The 27722-nt window shown below is 40.5% G+C and overlaps 1 protein-coding gene across 1 annotated transcript; it reads right to left on the bottom strand.

Moving 5' to 3' along the window:
* Positions 1-1604: 1604 nt before the first annotated feature.
* Positions 1605-26564, bottom strand: LOC137256081 (uncharacterized). The gene is made up of 23 exons (XM_067793779.1): positions 26494-26564; positions 19342-19410; positions 18669-18766; positions 18392-18487; positions 18046-18168; positions 17453-17752; positions 16640-16772; positions 15360-15579; positions 13048-13732; positions 12183-12363; positions 11643-11760; positions 11366-11545; positions 11158-11194; positions 10037-10300; positions 9507-9551; positions 9074-9255; positions 7274-7466; positions 7067-7186; positions 6318-6472; positions 5902-6015; positions 5648-5762; positions 5133-5226; positions 1605-1743 (listed from the first exon to the last, which is right to left on the bottom strand). Exons 1-23 carry the CDS (start codon positions 26562-26564, stop codon positions 1605-1607), a joined length of 3732 nt encoding a protein of 1243 aa, XP_067649880.1.
* Between the last annotated feature and the right edge of the window lie 1158 nt (positions 26565-27722).

Consider the following 27722-nt stretch of genomic DNA (forward strand, 5'->3'; position numbering starts at 1 on the left):
ATTCATCAATGATTTGCTATTCAACCGCACCGACTACAGAACATTGAGTACCACTACTGAGTTCTGAACTTTCAACAAAACATATAAGAAGGTTTGTGAATGATTTAAGGTGCACTTTATTAAAAAAAACAAACAAAACAAGACAAACACAAACAACGGAACCATAAGTAAAACGTGTAAGGCGATTAAAAATTAAAAATTGAAAAAGGCACGACATAAAATATTTTTGTATCTCTGCATGGGGTGGGGACAGATCTATCATCCTAAAAATATATCTTTGAATGAATTATCTCTGACGTATCCTAAGGAAATACAGAATAACATATCAGATGAGCAATATATACTTTCAAAACTGAAACGTTTGATGTGATGACGATGTTTTGGGGTTCTTTTAACATTTTCATAACGTTGATTATTGTAGACATTGATAATCCGATAATCCCTTCCCCCGATAATCCCTTGACAAATGGTAGTCCTGCTCTGATGTTTTTTCCCTAATTTGGCCAGCACAAAAAATGTAACTAGGTAACCAGATTTCTCTTTGACAAATACGATAAATACAATAAAAACCGTCTCACTGAAACGGGAGGCACCACATAGGCCTCATAATCAGAAGCTTGAAAACGTGCTAGTGTAAGCATACACACATATATTTAGAATATAATCTTACACAGAGTTATAACAAAAATAAATTGACAAGCAGAAGGAAGTATAGCACTCGAACTGTTGCTGCAATCCTAAAGCATGCCCTCGAACTAGTAACATTACTGAAGAACACCGACTGCATATAACGAAACCATCACATTTCTTTTGCCAAAATGCAAACAAAATCATTTGTACGTGTTTTGTACGAATTTTCGCAGAATTGTGATTATTGTCCGATGTACGGGTACTATTAGCACAGAGGATATACAGCGTGGTTGCCGTGAAGATTGAAGAATCACTGAATAAAATCTCAGAAAATCGAAAAACATGCCAAGGTTGACGTCGGCACTATGAGAACCCGCTGCAGGAATGTCACAAATGGGTGCTTCAAGCAGCCATCTTGCAAGGACATTGGTTTGCACAAGACAAATCATAATTCGGCCGTTGAACCGTTACATATCACTATCAAATAAAATCAGAAATAAAATTGTGTAAACAGTTTAAAGTGAAAGCTATGAAAGTACAAATACTACACCATTTTGATAATGCAAAAATATATATGAAATTAATTGGAAAATTATGTTAAAACAACATTAAACCAAACTGTCCACAGCTTTTCGATAGGACGACACGTACGTAATAGACTCATTCTGTAGTACCTTTTCTTCCCAACACGTGACGTTCGATACACATCAGCGGTGCTAAGAATGGTAGAATGTCTTTCCACGTACGTACTCTGTTTTACAAACAATTCCTGTAGGAGACACTGAAAGCTAATAATATGAGTTACAAACAGGAACTAACACAATATTACAGCAATGTCAGGAAGACGTAAAGCGACATGGAATCTCATAATCGTAAAATTGCGGTTTTAAATGTGTGTGTGACACAGGCCATGACAGACTGCCTGTAAACACAAAGTGTGTTGCGAGTACCACATGGTACCATGCCAGCCAGCTTCATTTCTGATAGTAATAGTTCTGATCGTCGCCATCAGGTCGAAGACCGAAGGAGGACTCCAGGCTGCCCACGACGGTGCTGAAGGTGGGACGTTTCTTCGGTGACTCCGACCAACAGTCCTGCATCATTCGATAATGGCTGAAAGAAAGATAACAAACATAAACCTAAACCAATCGCTGTTATTAATGACGGCATATTGCAAATGTTCCTTGTTATTATAACCTTTACACATTACTATGGGTGTTTATTGTTCAAGGAAACCGTGAAGATCCTGGTTAGGATTTGTCTTTTGTAACCCATGCTTGTCGTTAGATGCGATTAACGGGATCGGTGGTCAGACGCGCTGATTTGGTTGACACATGCCACCGTATCCCAGTTGCTTAGATCGATGCACATGCTGTAGATCATGGCTGTATGGTACAGAACTGGTATTTGGTATTTGCTGCCTGACGCCATATAGCAAGAGTGTTGTTAAGAGCGGACTAAAAGTAAACTCACAGTCGTTTAACGCCACATTCAGAAATAATTCAGCTATATGACATCGGTTCGTAAATAGTCTAGTCTGGACCAAACAACACAACAGACTTAGCATCAACTGGGATACGATAACATATGTCAACCCAGCCTGGCCACCAGTACCACTGCTTGCATTTTAGCATGGGGATGAATTCTAATGCGGACATTAGAACCGTAACATTTATAGTTTATTGTCACTGTTCAATTTACTATTTCTGTTACACATTTCTGTCACTGTTACAAAATACATATTCGAATTCAACAGGACTGCCCTGTCATGTATTTCCAGTTTAATTCATCATTACATCAGGTTTGACAGTATTGCGTACTATTGGTATTGAGATTTGCTAAAGTGAAAATCATTTCCCGCATGTTTGAAACGCGGCTTTAACATGTTATTTTCATTTTCTTTCCTTCTTTCTGTGTATATAACTTAAATTAAACGTTGATATGTATATATATATATTGTAGCAGACAACAATTGGATGTATCCTATTGCCGTAATTACTAGTTACGCATGTGATGTCTTTCGGTCACCTTAACTGACATGCAATTTGATAGGTGAAAAGATGCATTTTTGTCATTTTTAAATACAAAAATACAGATAGATTCGTAAGCACTTGTAAAACATCTATAACATTTCTTAGATATTTTACAAGATAGGTTTACTGCATCTGACATACTCTTGGATGGACGAATATATAAAAATGTTACTTTTAAAAATGATAAGCAATAAAATGTCCATTGATATTCAATCATGCAATGTAATAATGTCATGTCATTTGACCGAGAATATTTAAGATACACATCTAGTTTATCTCAGGCCGTAAACGAGATCCCGTTTTGCCACTGCAGTAAGTAGCCATAAGTAGCCATAAGTAGCCATAAGTAGTGTGTGTTAAGATTTATATTCTACTTGTTGACAGCAGCGACGATTGCCTCAAGTCATTTTAAATGGAATTACCCCAAATCCAAATAAATAATCACTGTTCTTTTTTAAGAAGAAAACGACTGGTTATTTCACATTTTATGTTGTATTTTCTGTCGACTTGTGGGATATAATTCTTGACCCAAATAGTGTTTCATGCACTTTAGCAAGTGGTTCTCTAGCAGATTGACGTTAGAGTACATTGGACACTTCGTGAAATAGGAAGTACTTGATGCCGCCGTCCTGCTGCATAAAACGTTAGACTTATTTAGTTTCGAGTCGCCATCGCCCATTTGCTGAAAAAAAAACACGAATGAAACATTGCAGCGGCCTGCAAAATGGAGCCCCATTATGAACCCATGGACCACCCTTGACCTGAGCCATCCTCCCATTCAAAATCTTCAGGAAATGACGCCTACATTTGGAGGTGACAGATGGTGAGAAATCGACGCTTGATTGCCAGTATGACGAGAAGACCTGTAGATGTTGTCTATAAGGTGTCTACATCACATATTGATATGGCTGCCAATGGCGGTTGGTGCAATCACAAGGCCATTATTGGTTCCACATCGAGATGACCGTTCTAAATGTCCTTGACCATAAGTTCTTCACTTTGTATGAATGTACTCACTTACCAACCCTGATCTACATTACTATGAATATCTAACACTACCATGGTTGTTCTATATTACAATGTGTATTACACATTAATATGACTAGTCTACATTACCTCGACTGATATGGTGAAATGCAATAATCTGATGCCACATTTGGAACCCTCTTCACTTTTCTTTCTCAGACTTTGATACTAGCAAGTCTATTGTGAACATGCTGAAAGTCTAATGCGGCATGCTCATACAGTTTGAGTCAAAGGCATGGATGATGTCAAATATTACGTGGGCAAAACTCTTAGAGAAACTAAACAAAATGTGTCAGGATTCTCACTTAACTTCCGAACTAAAGTGAGATGAAAGTGCCCTCGCGTACCCTTGATCCGTGGATATAAGAGAGGTGCTGCAAAAATCATATTGTCAGTACGTGATTTCATTCTGAATACGCACTGATTATTTTATTCACTGATTCTGCAGTTTACTTAAGCCATTTTGCAATCATTACCCCTTCTTGTGCCCATCTTGAATCGTGGATTACGTAGGCTGTGACCTTATATTATTATGTACGACAGTCCATTGCAGTAGTTATTCACGCTAGGAAAGAAGACGCCCAGAAGTGAGAAGGGTTAACGGTATCTTTTTAACTGGATATTTTGAAAAAATAAAATTTTGTATTTGTGTCTTTACTAACCTTGGGCTATCTATCTTGGGGCTGGCCAAATAATATTTTAATAATATTTTATACTAACGTGTAATGCCGTATTCGGAACATTTTCTGTCATTGAGGCGTAACATTGTACGTACATCAAAAGTACCGCTTTATTACGAAAGTCGAGATTTAATATACGAGCTAACATGATAATTATGGCGATCCACGAATCAAGGTTACGGAACGAATTTAGGTTACGGTTCTGTACAATTTTGTTGGTAACCCTTATGGGAAGTCAAAGTGATATCTTTATCTATGGTTACATTGGAAAGGGTCCTCTTGTCTAGATATGGGTCAGAATGTGTCTTCTGCAAACCGTTACTAACAGGATCGGGTGAGCAGGGTCGTTGCCATGGTTGACTCACATATATCAGTTGATCTATGTTCATGATGTCAGTCACTGGAGTGTCTGGTCCAGACGTTATTATTTAGAGACCTATTGCGGGAGTGTTGCTGAGTGCGGCGTTAGACACCAAACAAACTTTTCTGTATTCATCAGATTCGAGTCTTAAGTCCCTTTTCACAGGGTAATAGATTACACTAGAATGTAGTTCAAGTGAAGTGATAATTGTACAATCATTTTAGAATTTTCACAGTGTTAACGGTTAAGATCATTCATTTGGAACCATCAAGGTTTACCTGTCTGTACGATTTGAGCTTATCCATCTGTCTTAATGTAAACGGATAACGAAGTTAACCAGTTTGAGCTTTTACATAGAGAGATACCAAGTTTGAACTCAAGTATTAAGTTGAGACTGCTTACATGTCCTCCGCATACTCCGGTCTTGACAGTCTATATCCGCCTTTGACCTTCTCTGGGATGTCACGACCTCTTATGTCAGAGTAGGGTGTCTCACCTAGGGAAGAGGGCAAACTGGATAGAAGAAACCTACAAAACCACTGCTGTTCCTCTTGGTGTTGAACAGTCATTCAATCATTGAATCATACCTTTCTGTTACCTATCAATTAACCTTTACAATGTCTATCCGATATGATTGCCAGACACAAGATGACAATATACCACAGCACCACGCGTCAAACAGCCAATTCAAAAGTTTACACAAACTTAACCGGACCCCAGACATAGTCATCCAACCATGTTTTGTCACAACCGCAATCTCACACATCCGAATTCAGTCAGAGAAAACCACAGACCAATCACTGCGGAAATCTTTCTTCGACTCAGATGGAGATATCACCAGAGCCACACTTACGGCACATACAAGCGATTCACATCAACCCAGATCAAGACAAAACGAGACATAGCAAAGCACCTACCCATACTGAAGATCTCCCAGATAGTCACGCCATAGGACCACACGTCACTCTTCTCGCTAGCATCCTTAAAGGACCTGAGGCACTCGGGGGCCGTCCACTTAAGGGGGATGCGGTCCTAAGTTGGAAACAAACATCAGCACAGGGTAATGATTGAGGACTGTTGACATTAGTAATAGCACTGGCCTCAGAGATATTCAAAACTATCTGTTGTTATGTTGCATCATACATCAGGATGAATGCGGCTGCGCCCTTACCCCTTTGGCGTCATCAGTTGACTCATCAGCCTTCATCGGTCCACACCCAGTCACCTTGACCTCCAGGAGGAAGGTCAACAGACAGTTCCTTGCAGCCAGTTTGCGATGAACGATCTGAAGAAACATCAGAATTGTTCACCCACTGAGAGTTTGTTTGCTCGTTAAAAGTCACACTCACCAGTATTCTCTCCACGTGGTGAAGGTTTGTAAATAGCCTGTTCAAGTGATCGACGTTATGAATTTCAAAACATGTGATCTGGATTTGATGATCCTATCCATTTGATCACCTCTGACGACACTCGTAGCTTTTAAACAATATCCCCTCAGTCCCTTCTCCCCGGAATACAGAAATTATCTGCAGCCTTTTCAGACCAGCATTGTGTTATGTACGTCTGGCACATTTCTTACATACTGACCTTTCTAGACGCCAGGTACTCCATGGCCCGAGCGATGTCCAGGGCAAAATTTTGTATCCTGTCCAGGATGTCGTTGTTGATGTTGCATCTCTGCTTGATCAGCCACTTGTCCAGCTGGCCAGTCTCGCAGTATTCCAGCACCATGACGGGACCCACTGACAGACAACACAGAAAGAGTCAGACACGTTATACAGCCAGACACTAAACAGTTACAGACTCATCATAATGGCAGACACCAACAGGCGTTATTACATACGTTATACCTATGGACTCAAAATAAATATTCATGCGCTTGCTGGAATAGCAAACACAACATATGTACATGTTATAATTATGCAGAATTGTATGAAATGCAACAAGGCCAAAAAAACGAAGCCTTGGTAGAAAAATCCACGGAGAATTGTCAGCACGGACAGGAAGAGGTATGGGACGAAACGAAGACTGAAGGTTGTGACTTGGCCCATGTTTATGGGGTGACCATAGGCGGATACAACTGTTACTCAACGGCGATCTTATCAAGATTCATAATAAGTCACTGTATCGAACAAACTGACCGTGTAATAAGATGCCTGATGCAAACAACACACAGGAATCTTTATACTCTCTTATGGGCATATTGTACAAACACATTGACTGGCGTCTTTCCGAAACAGTGTTAGGTTCATGGTATGAATCAAATGGTCTACTTGGAATAGACCGGCAAACGTCAGGTTATTCTATTTTAAATGGTGATGATGATTTCAACTCACACGCCTCGTTCTCCATGACAGCTCCCAGGAAGCCCAACAGGTTCTTGTGTTTGCCCAGCTTTGTGGCAGCAAAGTTGATCTTCGCCAGCATCAGAACGATGTCGTCCTGACTCTCCCGCACTGGGGCAATAGAAATCTACTTAACCAGCAATACTAACAAATCAGAGAAAATTATGACATATTTTAGAAGGTGTTTTGGACGTTTACCTTTCAGAACCTTAGCCACAACTTGTTTTACGTTCTTGGGAGTTTCCATCCATTTGGCCTGGTAGATGGTAGCAAACTTGCCGGTTGCGATGACCTGTGACAAGGTGATGTCCTCAGGAGGGACGTACCACGGTTCACCGAGATCCATGCTGCCGTAGATGTAGATGTCGTCGTCCTTTGTATATGTTGAATTCTGTTGCATGGATATAGTGTTTCATAAATCCATTTTCCAAGTTTTAGTAATCGTCGTATAGTAGAGATAATACAGATGGGATCTGGTTTCGCCACAGAATATCTAACCTGAAATTGGTCTGCTATTGTATAACATTTTTTATAAATTCATGGGCAAAAGAAACGTATCACCCGGTGTTGTGGTTGATGAGAAGACACCAAGACATATATGATCGAAATATTATTCATTATACAGAATGTAATCATTTGCCTATCATTAAACAAAATCACCAATGTCCAAGCGATAGTAATCTCTTCACGGAATCAAGATCAAGGATCGAGGGGTCACAATGAAATGTAACCCAATCACAGATCATTCAGGAGATGTGTTTCAAGTCCTATTATGGAACTATCCAACCCTTCTGTAGCACGTATGACGACCACTTGAATAGTTACATGCCAAAACAGTCTCCTCATGGATGACGACAGCAGGAATTCTGTGCCAGGGATCCAAGAAAACTTCTTCGAGCTGCTGTCAATTTGCTGGTGGAGGTTGATGACGCACATATGGTCTTTCCCAAACACGTCCTTGCCACCTACGTAATGTTCGAGCCCAAGGTGTAACCTGCGTTGACAGCACACAGACAGACAGACACACAGACACACAGACACAGACACACATACACATACAGACACAAACACATACAAACATAGTCACACACACAGACACACATACACATACAGACACAAACACATACAAACACCGTCACACACACACACACAGAGACACACACACACACACACACACACTGGAGCAAGTCCATGGACGTATTGAAAACAAGAACTATACTTTGCTTTGGATTCTGAATTTGAATGGGACCCAGTGGTGATTGGGACCCAGTGGTGATTGGGACCCAGTGGACCCACTGTTCTTAAGGCCATTCGACGAAAGGGACGGTTAACTTTGATGCCTGCTATACAGAGTCATCGTAGTACGGTTCGTCTGCTGATGGGATGTCCCAATACCTTCGCCGCAGTCGACCTCGCCATGACAAATATGTTCCACAGGCGTATTGTCTGGACGCATCGGTCTTCACCTGACGTGGTAAACCTCGGTCGACCTGTTCTAGGACGATCACGTGTCTGACATGTCTGTTGGAGATGGCTCAGCACGTTCCTGACGGTTGGATGCAATAGAAGATATTGCAACAAGACATTGCGAGGCCCCTATTTCAGCCATACCAACGGGACTGTCACGATCAACCTGTGAAAGTCTTGGCATTTTTGTGATGTTCTCTTTGACACTGCATGGTTGCACGGTTCCACATCTGCATTTATGCAACAATTGTGCACGGGTATTTTCAGCACAGTACATTTTTCGTGTCAGCACAAAATTCACTGAATAACGGACTTATGTAATGCCTTGCTACTCAACCACAGAATGAATTTTGACGAATGGCAGTATCTTGCGAAAGCGTTAGTTTACAAGTGATAAAATTCGTTTTCCCGTTAGTTTATCATTTTGGGATAATTATTCATCTGTAAACATATCCAAGGTTCAGTGGTAGAACACATCAAAATCTACACCTTAACGTAGTACAACGATGTATATCTAATACTAAATCGTACGTCAAATGCCCATCTACTTCTACGGTTGTTCCGATTGAAGCCTGCCGTTTGTCCAACTGAGGTGGTAACACGGGGCTGTTCTCTGTAATTGTCCCGACGCTTGAGGATTCCAGCCAACAGCCCAAGATGGAATAGAACCAGGCCCACAACAATCAGTATTAGAGATATCAGCAGCAATGTTCCTTGACAAAACAAAAGGTAGGTCATTGTGGTGACATTTAATTACTTAATTGTAGTAGTAGTAGTAGTAGTAGTAGTAGTAGTAGTAGTAGTAGTAGAAGTAGAAGTAGTAGTAGTAGTATGTGTACGGGTTTATAACAGTTTTTTCTTTATTTACCAAACGGTATTGCCTGTAGGCATACAGTATGTTTTATTTTTTTAGAAGCAAAGATACATTAGTCACGTTTACAAAGTTGTGATATCAGTCATCTACCTATAGCAATGCCAGCAACAGCTCCAGATGAAGGTCCATCAGAAACTGGACCTGAATCTGGAGAGACAGCAAATGTACGTTACAGTTACACGAGAATATGTATCAGAAACCGCAATAAACATTTTATTCCACATCTCCACCACTTAAAACAGTAGCAGCATTTTGGTACAAAAAATCAAGTGCTCGACATAAAGAGCGTATGTGTATAAACGTGGATTCGTTGACCAACATGAAACAAGTGAACGCGCAGATTTATGTTTGGCATGCCGATACACTACCACTGCTGCTGCTACAATCATTTCCCATTAATACCCGTTATGACGATCCGTGAAGGTGCTGGTTATCATTTGTCTTTAGTAACCCAAGACGCGACTAAACGTTGTAATGGGATCGGGTGGTCAGGCTCACTGCCTTGGTAGACATATGTAATCGTATCCTAATCGCTCATGATTTTGAATTGGATTGTCTGATTATTTACAGATTGCTCTTATGTACGTGGAACATTGTACGACGTTACATGATAAACAAACCTGTTTTGACGGTCAGTGGGACAGCCCTGCTCTTATAATCCACATACTGGGAGATGACCACAATAGTGTAGGCTGTACCCGGCTGGAGGCCAACCAGAGTGTGGGTGGTGGCTGCCTTGTGCAGGAGGGTCATCTCTGTCCGTCCATTCGCCTCATAGCTGATCCACATCTCTGTCCGCTGGTAGCAGCTGAGGGCATGTTTCCATGCCAGGGTCACTTGGTTGGTGTCTTTGCTCGTGACAGTCACGTTTACAGGTGCAAGAGCTGATGCAAACATGGTGGAGACAACTAATGTACAGTTACGATACACTAACCAAAGTCCGAGAGATTGCACTAATTCAGTGTAAAATGCTTTATGTAAATGTGATTATTCTTTTGTAATGGGGATATTTACTTTTTATTATATTATTATTTGTAAATATATTTATGTAATGCTATATGAACATTTATTCACTAAGCATTATACTATTTTCACATGCACGCAAACTTTTATATGCAGGATGTGCACCTGAACATGGTCAGTTTAAATATAGAAATTTATAGGGAAATTGGTTGTTGTATTTTTCAGTGACCAAAAACACAGTAAACTAAACGACAAAACTATGTCATGTCAGAGGCGGTAATGGGTGCGTCGGAATCAGGAACAAGTCAGGGCATTGTTGAACGTTTCAGGGTCAGTGCTTAGCAGATTACAAGAACGATACCAATAGAAACACGTTAATACCACGTGTCGATCTGTCTTTACTTTAACCTGCAGAACACTTTTAGATGATATTACATACAACCCATCGAACATCCTGGGATATTCTTGGACACATCGGATGGAAGCAGACTGGAATACTGCATTTGACATCATTTTGGTTGGCGCTCGATGGACATTTAGAAGTTGGAAGATAACATGGCAACATATATCATGAATTTACAACTTCTTTGATATTTACAACACGACGTTTCTAGGCTGCTTCTTTCTCATGTGTATGGCGATTGTTGTAAATATTACAGAAGTTGTAATTCATTCAGTACGTATAATGGTTCACATAAGTAAATAATGGTTCACATAAGTATTCTTTACACTTTGTGTAAATCTGGAAATGGCAGCCCTACATTAATACCCAACTTACCTCCCTGAGTTCCAGTTAGCGTCTCTGGATTAGTCACCTGTTATAGTAAAAAACATACCGTATATTGTCTAAATAGTCACTGGGTCTTATTAACACTGTATTCAATATAAATGTACCCTAAAATCCTACTTGATAGCATAATCACACAATCTTTTTCTTTAACAATTTGTGTAATTAGAAGCAATATCAAGCTGATATCCACACTTACAGTGAAACTCCTTTTTGTACGAAGTCCCGCCATGTTCACGAAGTTCATTTCCATTGTCACCGTCTTCCCTTCCAACATTGGGTGCTTCAGCCAGCAGTTTTTAATGGGAAGGATCTGTGTCCTGTTGAAGCAGACTGGATTGACGGTGGTACAGTAACACGTTGAAGAACCACTACAGGACTGTGGGGAAGGGTGAAAACATAGATGAAAATGAAAATGAACAAAGAAACAAAAATTCACTGGATTCAGTCGAGTCGCTGGATGTACAGTCACTTACAGCTGTGGTCTTGAGAGGCAGTGTTTCATTAACGATCGCCAGGATGCTGTCGGTTTTCCAGATGAAAAGGTCCACACGTTTCAGACCACTCTGCATGTCTTGAACATTTACTTCAACACTAGGATAAAACAAATAAGACGGTGTTAATTATTTTTATTTCAGGCAATTAAACCAACAAGGCAACATCGAGGTAGTGCTATTCATCGATTATCAACATGAGCTCCGTGGAATATAAAATGATAACAGTATCTGTACCGGAATGGGAAAGAATATTTACACTCTGTTACATTACATTAAAAAGCAGTTTCCGATTCCTATATATCCAAATATCCATCAAGTGAGAAGAAGAGCTAAGGTTCTCAAAGCTGAAGTTCTGCCCGATAACCAGAAATACAAAACAACAACAACACAACACAACCCCCCGTGGGGCCAAAAAGAACCAAACAAAAAACACCAGAGAGGTGACGAGCGATCTGTCAAACTAACAGGCATGTGTTTTAACAAACTGAAATATTAAGGAACATGTAAACGACCTCTTACGTTGAACTGAAAGGAACATTGCTCGTTTGGACATTCTTCCTGAACGTGGGCTGCTCCACTACTGGTGGTGTATCATCAAAATGAACTCTGGTCGAATCTACCCTGGTGTTGCCAAGGATATCTGCAGCTCTCACCCACACTGTCACCGTGTCGTGTTTTGTAATTGGACCAAGATGTAAACCTATCAACACAAATGAATATTTAGGAGATAAACATCATGTTTTGGCCAGTTGAAGCACGGGAATCGTAAACAAAAAAGTAAACCTCCGGCTAACGCCGTCGGTTCCAAATGTATTCCAGTGCTTCAAATACTCAATCACGCTCGGATGTTTATTGACATCGTCAATACAACTGTAAAGCAAAAGGTTTTACTGTGTACACTCTTTTACATCGAGGACGGGTACAGCAGTGAAGTTTCCATGGTAGTATCTGCAGCTGCACATTTGTGACGTCATTCTGACATTACGTCACAATATGATTTGAATGACGTCACCACTTTTGATGACACAACAGAACAATTGTTTGCGATGTTTCTACGTGTCAATATGTAGCGAACAGTTTTGCAATTTCCAGGAATCAAATACCATGGGATCATGTTTTTCAACCAGTCGGATTACAGAACCCAGTGACTTTTGGTTTACAATCATTATTCAAATTACCTTTGTATGGATCTGTTAGATACAAACGATAATTAGCTCTTTCAGAACAAAAAGGGTAGACACGAGATATAGATAGATAGATTTACTGAGACAGCACATTCAGTGGTTACTACTTTACAGTAGATACCAATATGTCGAGGTTGTTTTGTTACCATAACACACATGACAAAGAGTATAATTCTGAATATAACGTGGCATAATGTTACCTTGAGGTATGGTATATGTTTCACTGAGACCGACATCAGTCCAGCCTGTGGTTGGTTCCGTCTGATTCACACCGGCGTTGCTGTCCTTCTTATAAGCTATCTCAAACTTGACAACACCTCTCCTGTTTGGTATTGCCTCTACTGTCCTGTTTCCTTCGTGGTCATCCTGTTTGGACTCTCTAGGGATGTCCTTCAAAAAGTCCTCGAGTTGTGGTGGGTAGGCAAGGACTTGGTTCAACCACTTGCCCTGCTCGTGCTTCAGGTTGGCAAAGTGATTGGTCCACGTGACCTTGATATTTCTAGATGGATCATCTTGCCAGTTGTACCCGCCATTAGGATCAGCCGAAGATATGTACAGGCGGTTATCTGCCCCTGTATCTATGGTAACACTGGACACGGGGTCATATAAGGCGATCCTCCTGACAAAGACAGAGTTATTGGCCTTGTCCGAGGCTTCCAGGATGAAAGAGTACACTCCAGGATCAGTTGGTGTGTAGTTGGTTTGGAAGGAGTTGGAGGCAGATGACGACTGATTGACCTCAATAGGTCCATATATGGGCTTCAAGGGTTCATACTCCTTCAAAACCTGGTTCCCATCCACCTGTAGTTTGAACACTTCCCAGGCGTAGCGGTACATGCCAGAAAGAACATCATTCCAGTTGGACCAGCGGAGACTGACAGGATTCTATAAATAAATGTGTAGCAATGTACCTGTTCCAAACTCATATCTACGGGGTATTTCATTACGTGTCCATTTCATATATGCTGTTAACATTTCAACTGGAATGCTGTTTTTCGATCATGAGATAAGTAGGCGACAGAGGCAAGTATACTGTCCCCAAAAGCAAACGGATATGTGATATTGCTGAACGAAATTTGAAATACTTTTCCAAAAATATTGTTTGACTGTTATAATTCAGCCATTATATTACTGTTTGTTTTGTGTACATGGAAAAAGCCCTCAGGTCGAAAACTCAGAATCTGCTTACATTCCGTTATAGGTTTGCATTGTGCATGTGCAGTTGTGCGGAATTGTACGCAGGGATAATGGCTATATAAGGCCGTTTTGATTAGACAATCATTGGCATTTTGTGTTTCCAGATGAAAATTTGTCTTTTTGTCGGAACTCTCTATTGTGCCCTGGAAACATTGCCTTTGGACGTCTGGAGGCTGGGGAGTTTTAGTCTGCAGTTGTACAGCACTATTCCATCAGTCGTTTATTTGGCCGATATAAACAAACCGATTTATGCGATGTTGCTCTCGAAGCGGTATGTACTTTAGAGGTACATCACCTCATTTGCAGTGCATGGCTTGAGTAGAGTACGAATTCTCAAATGCTGCATCGACGAGGGAGGAAACGTACATTCAGGATTCACAAGGGTCAGATCCTTGACCGGCAAATTGAGATATTCCATTAAGTTAATGTCAGGCATCAGACAACACATGCCTCTATTCAGTATCGTCAGAACGAGGACATCAAAGTGCTTCCATGACATTCCAAGTTGCCCGACCTGAACCCTATCGAGAATTTGTTGGATGACCTTGGCCGACGTGTACGTGAACGTGAACGATACCGTTGTTGTTGCAGGCGTTGTCAGAGTAACGGGCCATAAACGTAATACAGGTTTATGTATGATGAGACATAGCAGACCGGTTTTAGGGGTATCATGGCGTCCACAACAGATATGGAATACAACGCACACCTGTGAGCGAACGCCGAAACCTTTTTGTGAGCTGCACATGTTATCTGACATGTAAATTGTTTCTATTGTGAAATGTGACTTCAACTGTTCCAGTATCACATGTGATCTCTTATTTTAGTGTTAGGAGATTAAATTACTGAAAATACAGATGCGTTTCAATTTTAGGAGAATATATTTCAAACTCGCTATACGTAATGATGAGGGAAACTTCATTGTATCAGAATAACCATAATTTACTAAAACACTTCATGGTTTTATCTTCCAACATTTGGTCAAATGCATAACTTAAACCTCTATGTAATGTAGATTTGGTATGTATTCCCTCACTTTCACGTCTAACAATGTAATTTGTGATGCATGTATAACCTGACTCCTTGGGTACATATTCGACAACGTCTGTTGACCTTGTGAAATCAGCTATAAAGTGAATCCATCTTCTTTAAAGCGCATAGCAGAAGCTATGGGTTTTTACTTGACTTTCGACGAAGTGCTATCCAGAAATCGTTGAAATACACAATGCCTAAACAGATTGTTTCAAGACAGTGACACGACAACCGCTAATTTACATGACGATGACAATGGTGCCTGATTCGATGTAAGGATGATTACCTTTGTCACATCTTCCGTCATTGAAAACGGTTCATCTGAACAGGATGACCCTTGCCTCAGGCAGCTGTGGGTTGGTTTCTCGAAGTCAAAACGGAACTGCATAGACTGGTCAACCATATGTCCGGTGTACGACTGGTTCCCTCTGTCTCTCAGGCCAGAAGTAGTTCTTTCCTGGAGGTTTCGGTAGCCGCCGTTCCATGCCTTGAATGTTAGAGTAAGTCTGAAGTCGACAAGAAAAGATGTCTATGTAGCATTTGCTTTTCCTGGGTGTACTATGTTTATCTCAATATGGTCTAGCAAAAGTGTTAAGATTACAGAACTCAGCACATTTACCATGAGCACATGAACCTCGAATGAACCATGAGTTGGTGAAGTCTAGATCTATTCTTAATTCACTTCATTTAGATAGAATCGTCGATGTTTGATGTCCATCTGCCGACATGGTTTATCACCGTGTTTCAAGAAAGGGAATGGCATACCTCTTTGTAACGACACGATTTTAAGTGGAGACAAACAAACAATCACGGGTCATATTATATTTTCTCTGGGATGATTTAATAATGAGATTTTTTCTGCAATAAATGTCTCAATGCTATATACATCTTTCAAGATCACTTTATATGTCAATTTGGTTCACATCAATGTGGCAAAGATGTGACAGTTGGCTAATCCAGAATAATGATTGGACATTTCTACGATTAAAATGTGCCAATGTCTAAATTTTCTTTTTAATTTTTTTTCTGTATCAATAAACCTATAAAAGATATCATTCTAAAAAGGAGATATGAGTCGACATCCGAGGAAGTAAAGGTGGTTAGCTGATGAAGAGAAAAACACGAATGCACAGTGTCTTCCACAAAGTGATCAGATGTAATGTGTGATTTGCTGACTATACCAACTAAGCAAAGTACAGGATATTACACCTTGAGAGATATCCAAAGAAAGTGGTGTATCATTCTAAAAGTAACTTTGTAGAATGATATACGAGTAGACAGCAGAGCATGGAGAGAGAGTTAGTTAACAATGAGAAAAACGCGAATGCACAGTGTCTCACAGTAAGTGATCAAATGTAATGTGTGATATTTGGACCTACACCTAAAAAACAATGTACAGGATATTATACAATTTTGTTGAGCCCCATTAGTGATTCGCTCCCATATTATCAGAGTATCATAGACTGTCCACACCGAGTCTCCATAAAAATTCATAGAATCGGCATATCACCAAGAAGGTGTTTTTTCCCAATATAAAACGTGTTACAAACGAGGACAACTTCTTACCTGTCTCCATTTTCCAGGGATCTGTCATAGTTTGGTTTGGTTATGTTACAGTAGTAGGTGTCGGAGGGGTTGAAGTCAGACACATCCGGTGTACACGGCAGAGTTGTGTCAAGACTGACAACAGGGGTTGATCCTAGACGAAAAATGTCATCAACTAAGTATTTTGTACAATGGTGTAACGTTTTAGCAAAGTGACGTTGATTAAGTTCGGTATGACATTTGCTATATTGGCTATGGCAAAATGTTTGCTTGGAGAAAAATAAATATGGTGACTTTCCCTGCATTCACAAATGAATGCATGCATGACAAATTATAATGTATCGTTGTCAGGCAGGATAAAAACACGCGTTTCAAATGAACTACACTCATTGTGCTAATCATGATGATACTGTCATGTATTGATTCTCCTAAGACATAATCATGATCATCTGTGCTGATTCAGAAAGTAGAAGCGGTACGAAAGAACAAACCTCGGCAATGCTTTCAAATCAACAGAATAGATCTCACCAAAATATGTTTGAGCTCTCTGTACATAGATGTACATCACATGTTCGAATTCCTGTCTTAGAATCAAGGGTTACCTTGATGTCAAGATGATTGTTCCAGTCATGATAACATGTTTCTATAACTTCTCTCAACAGTCTCTTCGTCTTGCTATTTCACACAAATCTGGTATGCTGGATAAATGCTGTATGACGGGAAATTGGGAAATTAAGTATTTATTTGTGACTTACCTTATGCTTGTGTTTAATTCCATCATTTTCATTTCATTCAGATATTTTTACTTTTACCATAGATCTATAATGTTCTCACCCGTCAAAGGTAGCTTCTCGTGATGAATGTCAACTTCGGCTTTAACAATACCGATGCCATAGCTCTTGATGAAAAAGGGTGTTCCAGATAGATTTTCAGCCATGTAATGGGCAGATGCTGTGACGTTCACCCAGTTGAACCTCTCCCTGTTTGTCCATATGAAGTCGAATTCGGAAGCATTGGACATGGTGGAGTCCGCGTACAAGGAATATTTCTCCATGGCTGGCGTCCCCGTTCCCCGCTGCAAGAACGACAGTCTGGCCCCTATCTCATAAATATCTGGCTTCTGAGTTGATTCCACTGAAACCAAAATTATTGAAGACATTTTGTTCCTTGTTTTCTAATACATCACAACCCGTGAAATTTGGGATTTATGTACTTTATCTATATTTACAAAGTTTACACACATTCCGAAACTCATTACATACAAGAATCATGAGTGTTCTTACACAGTTACCCTGGTAAAAGTGTATACGCAAAATAAATATGCAGGGATCTTTTTCATGAGCACCTATTTTCTGCTTCTGAGGGATATACCGTTGGTTACCAATTGACATTGTAATTGGCATGAGCTTATAGTAATGAACCAGTACATTGTCTGCAATAGTCACTCGAACTATCTGACGGCGACGTAAAGCCTGATGAACAGTCACAGGTGACATTGGTGCCTGGTGTGCAGATACCGGGGAAGCAGGGCCTCTCGTAGTTACATACCACTGAAACATTATAAAACCAAAACTTCAAATAGATCAGGGAAAACTATAGAGTGTAGTTATTTTTTGCGTGTAAGAATTCAGTTAACCAACTGTACGAAATGTACTTTACTACTTCATTATTGCACGTCTCCACTATTATAACGTTCCTATGAACATTATCAAATGTCTTTGAGGTGGTTATAATTATGTAAGGATGTTAAAGTAAGGCATCGACAATACGTACACGTGTTACACGTTGATCCTACAGCTCCATCAGTGCACTGACATGTGTTGGGTCGCACACAGGTACCCCCGTTCTTACAGGATGGTGTGCAGATTGCTGGAAATACAACACCCAACAAATGAAATTATCCCAACAAGTCTTCTCACACAACTATAACGTGTCATCACAGTGTACGAACCCTGTTGAATCTCTCCTCTAAATACATCTATACTCCATGCGTGTCACTACACTTTTGATTCAAGAATACATAATTGTTACATAAACGGACCAGTCTTACGTTTGTTACAGTTCTGGTAGGATGAGGTTGTCCAGCCAGGGCAGCAGAAATACTCAGTCCGATAATCAGGCACCCAGTACCACTTGTAGTAGCAGCAGCTGAATGGAATCAGAGGGAACATCTCAATGATGGTGATTATTATTCACGACATACAACCATCTCTGAAATTGTGCACGTTTCCTGCTACTTCTGAATACTAAATACCAGTAATAAACGTGATCTTTGACCAAAATAAGATGAAATAAATCAATAATCTAACAATGGCGCTTTTGTAGAAACACTTGGAAACATAGTATTATTGTCTCCGCCAATAAACAATATGAAGTGTTTGTGTGAAATTGAGTTAAACATGTTTACAAGAATATAGACCTTCATTGCAGTTTGGTTCCACAGGTGTTTATTTATCCACTGTTCTCGTATACATAGATGTGTATGTGTGTGTGCGTGTGTGTGTCGTGTGTGTGATTGCTTTAGACCATTGAGAACCACATATTTGTATTCGATTAGTGGACGACGGTAGTGCTAAACGAACCACCAACCTTCAGCTCTCCAAATATGTGCTCTCTTCATAGAGCAACGCATTAGGCTTAACAAAACAGAAATGTGCAGAAAATATCTCACCTTGTAAACATTCATTTGAATTATTCTTTCAACGTGCACTGCTTCCACATACCTCAACCATGTCCGATATGCACATCGTCTCACGCGTCTGTAACTGCAGACTGTCCGAGAGCAAAAGTTCCTGAAAGGAAATAAACGCATGAACCTAGACACAGATATGAATCTTTTCCGACAGAACTCATTTACATGGGTACAAAATACTTCTTATACAATCAAAGTATACACTAAATAGTTGTTAAATTAATTTTGACGTTGAAGTAGATATGCGCGAGTGATGGGAGTTAAAAAGTGAGAAGGTATACTTTGCCATTTCTTTCATGATATTTTCTAAACAAAGCAGGGTCTTTAAGATGGTCTGATGTGTGCAGAAAACCAAGAAAGCACAATATCGTGTTTTTTGTTTCGTAAAGTGTATTTTTAGAGAGTTGGAATATTATTCTTACGAATACGTCCTCATTGCATGGTGGGCGAGCTGGCTAAGGTGCCAGGCTAGTGATCCAGCGAGGTTGAGGTTTCGGGATCGAGCCCACCTGTGACCGGGTGTAAAAACCTTGGAGTCAACTTTGTGTGCAAACTCTGTGTTGTCACAGCCCCTAGTGTACAGTACACAACCCTGTGCACTTAAAAGAACCCACGAATCCGTTGGTATATGACCAGATGGTGGTCACATGAACACGTGCATACACCTAGTTGCAGGTACAGCAACGTGCAGTAAACTTGGACAAAGTGCTGTGACTGTGTGTCCCAGTCCACCCAGCTGTCAATTGGGTACCTCGTTAGGATGAGAGAGCCACAATAAACTCGGTGCGCCTAGTGGCAGCAATGAGTTGTATACTCCCCAGGGAGTTGAGATTGAAATATATAGCGCTTTGAGCATGCTTTATGTGTGGAATTCAGCGCATTATAAATACACATATTATTATTATCATTATTGCCTTATTTCCTGAAACGAGCTTCTGATCCACAGTTTTAGTCTGAATACATTTTCCAGTTATTTCTGTGTTGTGATCTTTCCTATCGTAGGAGTTATTTCCCCTTATGTGCACACAGGATCCTAGATTTCCCTGTTTGACACGTTGTTCTCAGGTTTGGCTTTCCATTTTGATAGAAATAATTGTAAAAGGACATCGAGCTTATTTCAGTGTTCAAATTAACGCCTCCACAAGATCCCCACAGTGAATGCTGGGAATGAGTTTTCGCTATGTTCCTTTGCTTCTAGATCCCTGCAACCTTCACCTTCAGCTTTCGATAAGTGTCCACTAGTTACTAGTTAGACCGGTCATGGGAAATTGCTTCCACATAATCCTGCGACGGGCAGATGAAAATGTGTTTTTGTTGTATACAACATATTTTATTCATGAGTAAAGGATTGGGTGAAAGTTATACAACTTAGAACACCTTCTCCGTAGTATTTACATAATAGTATTTACATTCATTATCCAAGATAGACAGACAAGAACAGAAAGATGAGAAAGATTGGGGCAATAGCAATAATTAAGAAAATGTGATGTCAGAAAACTTTCATTCGGACTCGGGGAAGCCAAGAGTCCCTCCTGTTCTGTCTGACCATGTCTACACCGAAGTACGTCATCAAGGAAGCTTGCAATCGTCTACTGACCATCAGTCATTCGGAGATCTTACAAAAGGTGTACGGGATGGATTATTAGCTCTGGATGAAGAGCCTGGAGACCGTGTCGTGGACTCACCCAGGAAATCACATCTCTGCTGCTTGTGTTCCATATCAAGAAGTTTTTGCTGAGGAGATACAAACATTGGACAACAACACAAGCTTCCTCAGTCGTCTTTCCAATCCATGATACTGAAGGATTTGGACGAATACCTAGCCTTTCTCAAGTATCCAGCGACGTTCGTCATGGAAGGTCAGAGAATCTTGTACATCAGATAACAAAGCTTCACCCTCAAAATGGAAGGGTGTGCGACATTTAACAGTTTCACGTCTTTGTGATGCTTCATGACTATCAAGATTGTGTGTCAAAAGCAGTTTTCAAGATTTTTAAGACACACCGGAAGTCCAGTTTACCTCACTTAGACGATATCACCATATACACAAACACCGTTCATCTGTACCTTTTGAGATGCGTAATGAGCCGTATTTATGGCTTCAACAGCAAGTATCAGGAAGTGCAGAAGTGGAAGAGCAGTACTGGGAATGACTGTCAAATGACAGGTACCCATGAACGTTATATTTTGCGAACTGCTGCAGGAGTAAGAAATATGGGTGAAATGATTGTGGACCATCATTTGCAGAGGCAGAGGTTCATGAAATATTTCACAAAACTCGGTCGAATAGTTTATGGATTACATTGATATCGAAGAAACAGTTCCGTGTCATTCTCCTATGGTTCTTTTCGTTTTGGAAAGGAAAGCTTGTCTATTCCTGTTCTATGAGCGTTTTGTCTCATTTTCGTTGATGTCCCTCGTATTGTGACTTGGTTCGAACCTCTCGTTTCAGCGCTTTGAGCAAGCAATAGTTGCATGGACATGAGCGTTACAGTATTATCCTATAATGATAATATGAAATCATGTATATTATGTATATCATAGAATTTTCTGTCCCTCTTGACAGCAATATTATTGGCAAGATTCAGGAAAAGCATGATAAATATGCGGACCTCGCCTTTGAAATGTCTCGCTTGCATCCCAAGTACACTGTCGTCAGGTTTCCCATTGTTTCCGGTGCCCTTGGTTTGGTATCTCCTGATCTCTTGACGCAGATCTGGAGAGTACCCGGGTTCTCCACCAGAAGCACAGCCCTTCTGACAATCTGGGTAATGCAGAAGGCTGCAGTGTTGGGGAGCCCTCATATTCTCCGGAAGCTTCTTGGTGGGTTCGACTAGGCAGTGGTTCCTGGGAGAAGTCCCATTCGCTGTGTGGGCTGCCTGTAGAGGGGGCGAGGGCCCTGAGCTGATGATGAGCCTTACTGGCCTGACTGTGCCAGGATCACTCCAAACCCTCTCTGCTGCATATCTATCTTAATCTGTTAAACATAATTATAATATAAAGAAAATAATAATCCTGTGGCATTTGGCAAGTTCTGCTTAGACCAGACAGAAGGTTGGTTTTCTGCGTGATCTTGCTGTCAGAGAGGCGTTGCTGATATAGCATCATCGATTGTGTTCAACTTTGGTTAAAAAGCCTAATCTCGTCGTGCTTCAGCACTTTCCATTGCAGCCGAAGAGAAATGAATTTAAGAGCTATTCCCACAAGCCTCGATACCCCGGCGGGTATTTCTAACCCGAGTACCACGTACGGCTATGTACAATGGTTGACAATGAGCCAATACTGGCACAACGGACGAGTGTGGTGTCTACACCGTCGATGGCATTTACAGCTCTATGATAATTTTATGCAATGCTAGTTATGTATACTGTGTATACTTTATGCTTGTTAGGATCATATGTTCAGATAAAAATGAAATATCTAGTGAAGTAGTGAAGACCATAAATTTTGACAAAAAACATGATCCTTTCAAGGTTTGTAGAAGTGCCTGTTCCTGGATTGCACATAAATACAGCAACCTTGACCTTTATGCATATCACCCCAACACACCACATTATTTAGTATACTGAAGTCTAAATCCTTTTAACGGGATACTTTTGGAAATTTGATTCATCCATACAACCAACTATTACAGAATCTAATGGCTGATGTGACATTTTCGACATTTTCAGAATTACCTCAAGATTCAAGTCTTTACAACATTTCATCACCTAACTGGCAAGGCGTTACGTCTGAGATTGCATGTGGTCTTCAGGATTGTCTTTGTCTGTGCCTTTGCTCTAAAATACTTATTGAAGTGGGACTGTTTACAATCTGAAAAACCCAAAGCAATCTGGGAGTGACATGGTGATAGAGCAATGTCTTATGTGAGAGGGCAAAACTAACATCACCCGCCAGGATTTAGCACGCGCCAAATCGCTACTCTTTGGCCATGTTGTACACAGATGCTCAGTGACTTCCAGATTGGAAGAAAGATTCAATCAAATATGACGGGGATGACATTTGGAACTTTTGTATTGAGGAAGGTATCACAAGTACATTTGTAGTCACATTTGCTACCACGAAGAAGAGTGCTCGCCTGTCAGATGGAGCATGGCTGAAGATGTCATCTATGGAGCTCTATCAGCGATTACACTCTTGTGTGTGGTCCCCAGTCTCAAGGTGTCTCATTTGAACTTAAAGCAGTGTCACCAGCTCTCTTCAATGGTAGTGGGTCCATGAGAAAATGCCCAAAGTCTGGCCTGGCCAAATGTCTGCTTACACAATACCAAAAAGAAGGAGCACACACAAGAACGCCAGGCGTAGTCTTTGATGAGTGTGCACTTCTTCTGCATACTCCATGGCGAAGGATAAGGTACCACTGCTGACATATGCAAGACCAATGTTGATAGTGTCATACACAGGATAACACAGATTTTCCCTTTACTTGCTGTGTAGTGTTTGACACATATGAACATGTGACCACACAGGAGCCTGAGCAGATGAGGAGAAAAGTTAAAGAGGTTTCTCTCCAGACATAATAGGGAAGACCACAACTACAGTCTCTCAAAATAAAGTGGCTTTCCTGTCAAATAAGAAGAATAAGCAGTATTTAATCTGTCTGGTGTCCGAACATCTGTGAGCAGAAGGAATAACTGTTGAACATGCAGTTGGAGAGGGGCGATGTTTATGGTGTTGTTAGCATGCAAGCAATCACAATGGCCGAAAGCACGGATGAAGTAGTGGTTTATGCGGATGAGACAGATGTCGTAGTGTTACTGATCTATCACAGTAAACCTGCAACCAATCTATTCATGAAGTCGAATCACCACTATCTATTAATATGTGGAAACAAAGTCCTATAGTTGACATGTGTAAACTTCTGCCTTTCGCCCACGCCATGCCAAGCTTTGATACCGCTTCTACTATGAAGGTGAAACACTTCCAGCTTCTCCAATAAACAGACTCACTAAACGATCAAGCATCTATTTTCGGAAACGTGTCAGCCTCCAAAGCCATGATCCGTGTAACAGGTGAAATATTTTAAGTGCATTTTATAACACTGTTGATGAGGAACGCAGCCTTGATGTACTGAGTTATTTGTTTCCTATAGCCACAAAATTTGTACCCGTGGAGAGAATGCCATCAACATGCAGAACCTGCCGCTTTAACTCTCTTCATGTGTATCACCAACATGGATTCACATCAAAACTGTGTCTGATATACATGAATATTGATTCCAAACTGTGGATGGCACCATCGTGGTTACAATCACAGATAAACCTGACAATCTTCTCAAGACATTAGTTGTGGTTTTTACAACATCAAGACTATGTTCCAACTGCCCTTGTTCAAAGACTATAATTCCCTATAGCGTCCATTGCAAACATCAGGGCTTCTGCTTAAGCCCATCACAACTGCTTTGTGACGAGGTTATTAATAACAATCAATGTGAACTGTCTTGGACACATGTATAGATTCTGCATTGCGATTCTGATTTTTCATTTCTGTATATGCATGTTCGAAATTACTGCAGACGTACGGAGCGCTATGAAAAAGTGTTTAGTTAGAAAGTTGCATGACACTGTCCTAAAAGTACTCAGTGTATTAAGAGAGTGCCAAACGCATTCAAATGTTGGAACGTCCGTGAATGTGTCTTATTGAATTAAAGGGCAGGTTCAGGAAATATGCCATCAAAAGAGTAGGGATATTCGAGCATATCACTAACCATTGCCAAGTAATATATCCATACAGATGACACATTTCCAAAGGAATGGAATAAATTGTCACGTTTCCCTTAATTTCATTTCATCATCTGTTTCATCCTTGGTTTCATCATTTCTCTTGTAACAATGATGTAAAGCCAATATCAGCTACTTTTTGAATGATATATAATAGGAAATAATTGAAGCCATTAACCTTGAGATTCATAACCTCGTTACAAACAGTATGGTAATGGTGGTCATCTTGAATTCAAAATGGCGTCCATTTTAACTCAAGGCAGCCGACATCGGTACAAAATCGAAATATTGTATATTTGCATAATTCAGACTACGTGATGAATATTATATTATTAAAATAAAAACATATCATTATAAGAATAAACCAGAAGTGTATTATTAACAATGTAGCCATACCAAGACAGTCCCGAAACCGTGCAGATAGATGTATATAATTCCCCCAACCATGATGGCCTGTACAATGTCGGGATACAATGCAATTTCATCTGGACCATGATACCATATGTATGGTGCGGTACAAGTATTATTCTCTGCAATTAAGGACCATATGCATAGATTTTCAATGGTTTGGAGAAGGAGTGCTTGGAGCATCACATGACTGAGTGTGTAAAAATTTTACGTCACCTCGAAAATATATCACGCTTGTGACCACAAAAGGTTATGTGCTAATGTTAAATATATTTATACTTTAAAACAAAACTGTCAGTGACGGAGAGCACAACGACTATTCTATGAAAAATACTTCGAGGTTAGTGAAAAATGTTAACTCATTTGAAAAACGAACAATATTAAAATCGGGCTATACATCGCCAGTGACTGAAAGTAAATCGCCATGCCTTGGACCATGGGGGCTTACATTACTTTAGCTACCTACAAGGTCAGAAGTAAATATATTTTTCAATACGTAGCCGTACTGATCCCTGTCTGATAGCTGACCTAATTTCATTTAAATCACAATTTTTTTTAAATCACAAATGATGATTCTGCGGAAAAAAATAATGCGCTTCTCACAATAACATATTGTTTGTAATTCGCTGTTTCAGTATATGTGTTCTTTTTTAGTACATACGTTCATTATCCGATGACCCGTGAAGGTCCCGGGGTAGAATAGGCCTTCGGCAACCCACGCTTGCCATAAAAGCCACTAGTCGTAAGAGGCGACTAACGGGGTCGGGTGGTCAGGCTCGCTGACTTGGTTGACACAATGTCATCGGTTCCAAATTGTGCAGATCGATGCTCATGTTGTTAATCACTGGATTGTCTGGTCCAGACTCGATTATTTACAACCCGCCGCCATATACCTGGAATGCTTCTGAGTGCGGCGTAAAACTAAACTCATTCACTCATTATTCGATACAACCGAACATAAACAAGCATTTCTTTCCACATAGCTGTTTCACAGGTATTGTTTTCTGTGATTGTAATTTTGACAGTATCACGTGTGTGGATTTGAAGGCACTTACCCAGACCATTGGACGCTAAACTCGACAAGGATCCCCAGAAGTATTACCAGGAGCAGAAATAGTATCTTCATTGTACACTTGCTGCCCGAACACCTCTGATACGTCTGACTCCAATCCTGTTCTTTCACCAGGATGTCTCACACAGAGTGCCTGTACACTCACTGTAGTGAGCATTAGTGTGCGGGTGGCTATTTAAACGTTGACAATCCAGGAGGTAAATCAGAATATTTCGAGCACACCTACGTTGCAGACACACTTACCCAATAACAGGGCGGCGTTTAATCAGCTGGAAATATTTTCCATTTCCATTTTCCATAAACTACATTTCTACTTGTGGCGAGCGTTTTGTGTTATATACACAAGGAAATCCTATCGCAACTCCTGTGATTTTCAACCACTGTATATCCATATTAATATTGATAGCTGTTTTGCATGACGAATTTGCTCCGCCCCTTCGGGGAACCATACACTGATTTTAGATATGCCCATGCTGTGATCAAAGACAGGCCTCATGAACGTGTACCCTTCACCCAACTAATAACAAGTTTCAGTCCACTGTTCTTCCAGCTTGATAACCTGGAAAAATCAATCGATTACTATGCTGATGAGTGAAAATAATCTTGTTGGAGTCATACGATCATAATTATTCACTTACGTTCTTATCATTTTAATGCTCTTAACGCATAGGGTCGTTACTAGAGATTTTCAATGCTGTTTATCCCGAACCCACTGGTGCACGTGCCCCCAGGTCCACCCTGCGTCCTCCATCTGTCTGCAGAAATCTTTCCCATGTGTCCTGTGGAGTCCCCTGTTTCTTTTGCCTGCTGGTGTCCATCGCATAGCAACCCTCGGTATGGAAGCTGGGTGCATCCTGCATACAGGGCCGATACAACGCCATGTTCATGTCTGGATCTCGAGGGACAGTGTTCATGTGTCCGACACTTGTACAGTTCTTCATCTGAAATGGTGGTTGACCAGAAGATGCGGAATGATCTTCTCAGACATCTGATGTGGAATACATTACGTTTGTTGCAGATGTTGTGGGATATTTTCCAGGATTCTGCGCCGTACTCCAAGAATGTTGCTCTTGGGGATTCCCAGTTTGGTGACTGCTGATTGCTGATTTTGAACTTTAGATGTTCTTCAGTGAACGTTACGCTCCCCTAGCTTTGCCTATTATCATTATATAACATATGTTATAGTTGAGATAATACTTGTTTTATAACTAT

This window comes from Haliotis asinina, chromosome 11 (genome assembly GCF_037392515.1).
Source record: "Haliotis asinina isolate JCU_RB_2024 chromosome 11, JCU_Hal_asi_v2, whole genome shotgun sequence".
NCBI lineage: Eukaryota > Metazoa > Mollusca > Gastropoda > Lepetellida > Haliotidae > Haliotis > Haliotis asinina.

What these genes read in the sequence shown, in the direction of transcription:
- LOC137256081 (XM_067793779.1), bottom strand. Translation starts at nt 26,564, where the DNA reads ATGAAGATACTATTTCTGCTCCTGGTAATACTTCTGGGGATCCTTGTC. An exon ending in TCCCTGGAAAATGGAGACAG is followed by an intron (nt 15,580 to 16,639) that starts GTAAGAAGTTGT and finishes TGTCGACTTCAG; the next exon opens with ACTTACTCTAACATTCAAGG. An exon ending in TGACGGAAGATGTGACAAAG is followed by an intron (nt 13,733 to 15,359) that starts GTAATCATCCTT and finishes ATTTATTTATAG; the next exon opens with AATCCTGTCAGTCTCCGCTG.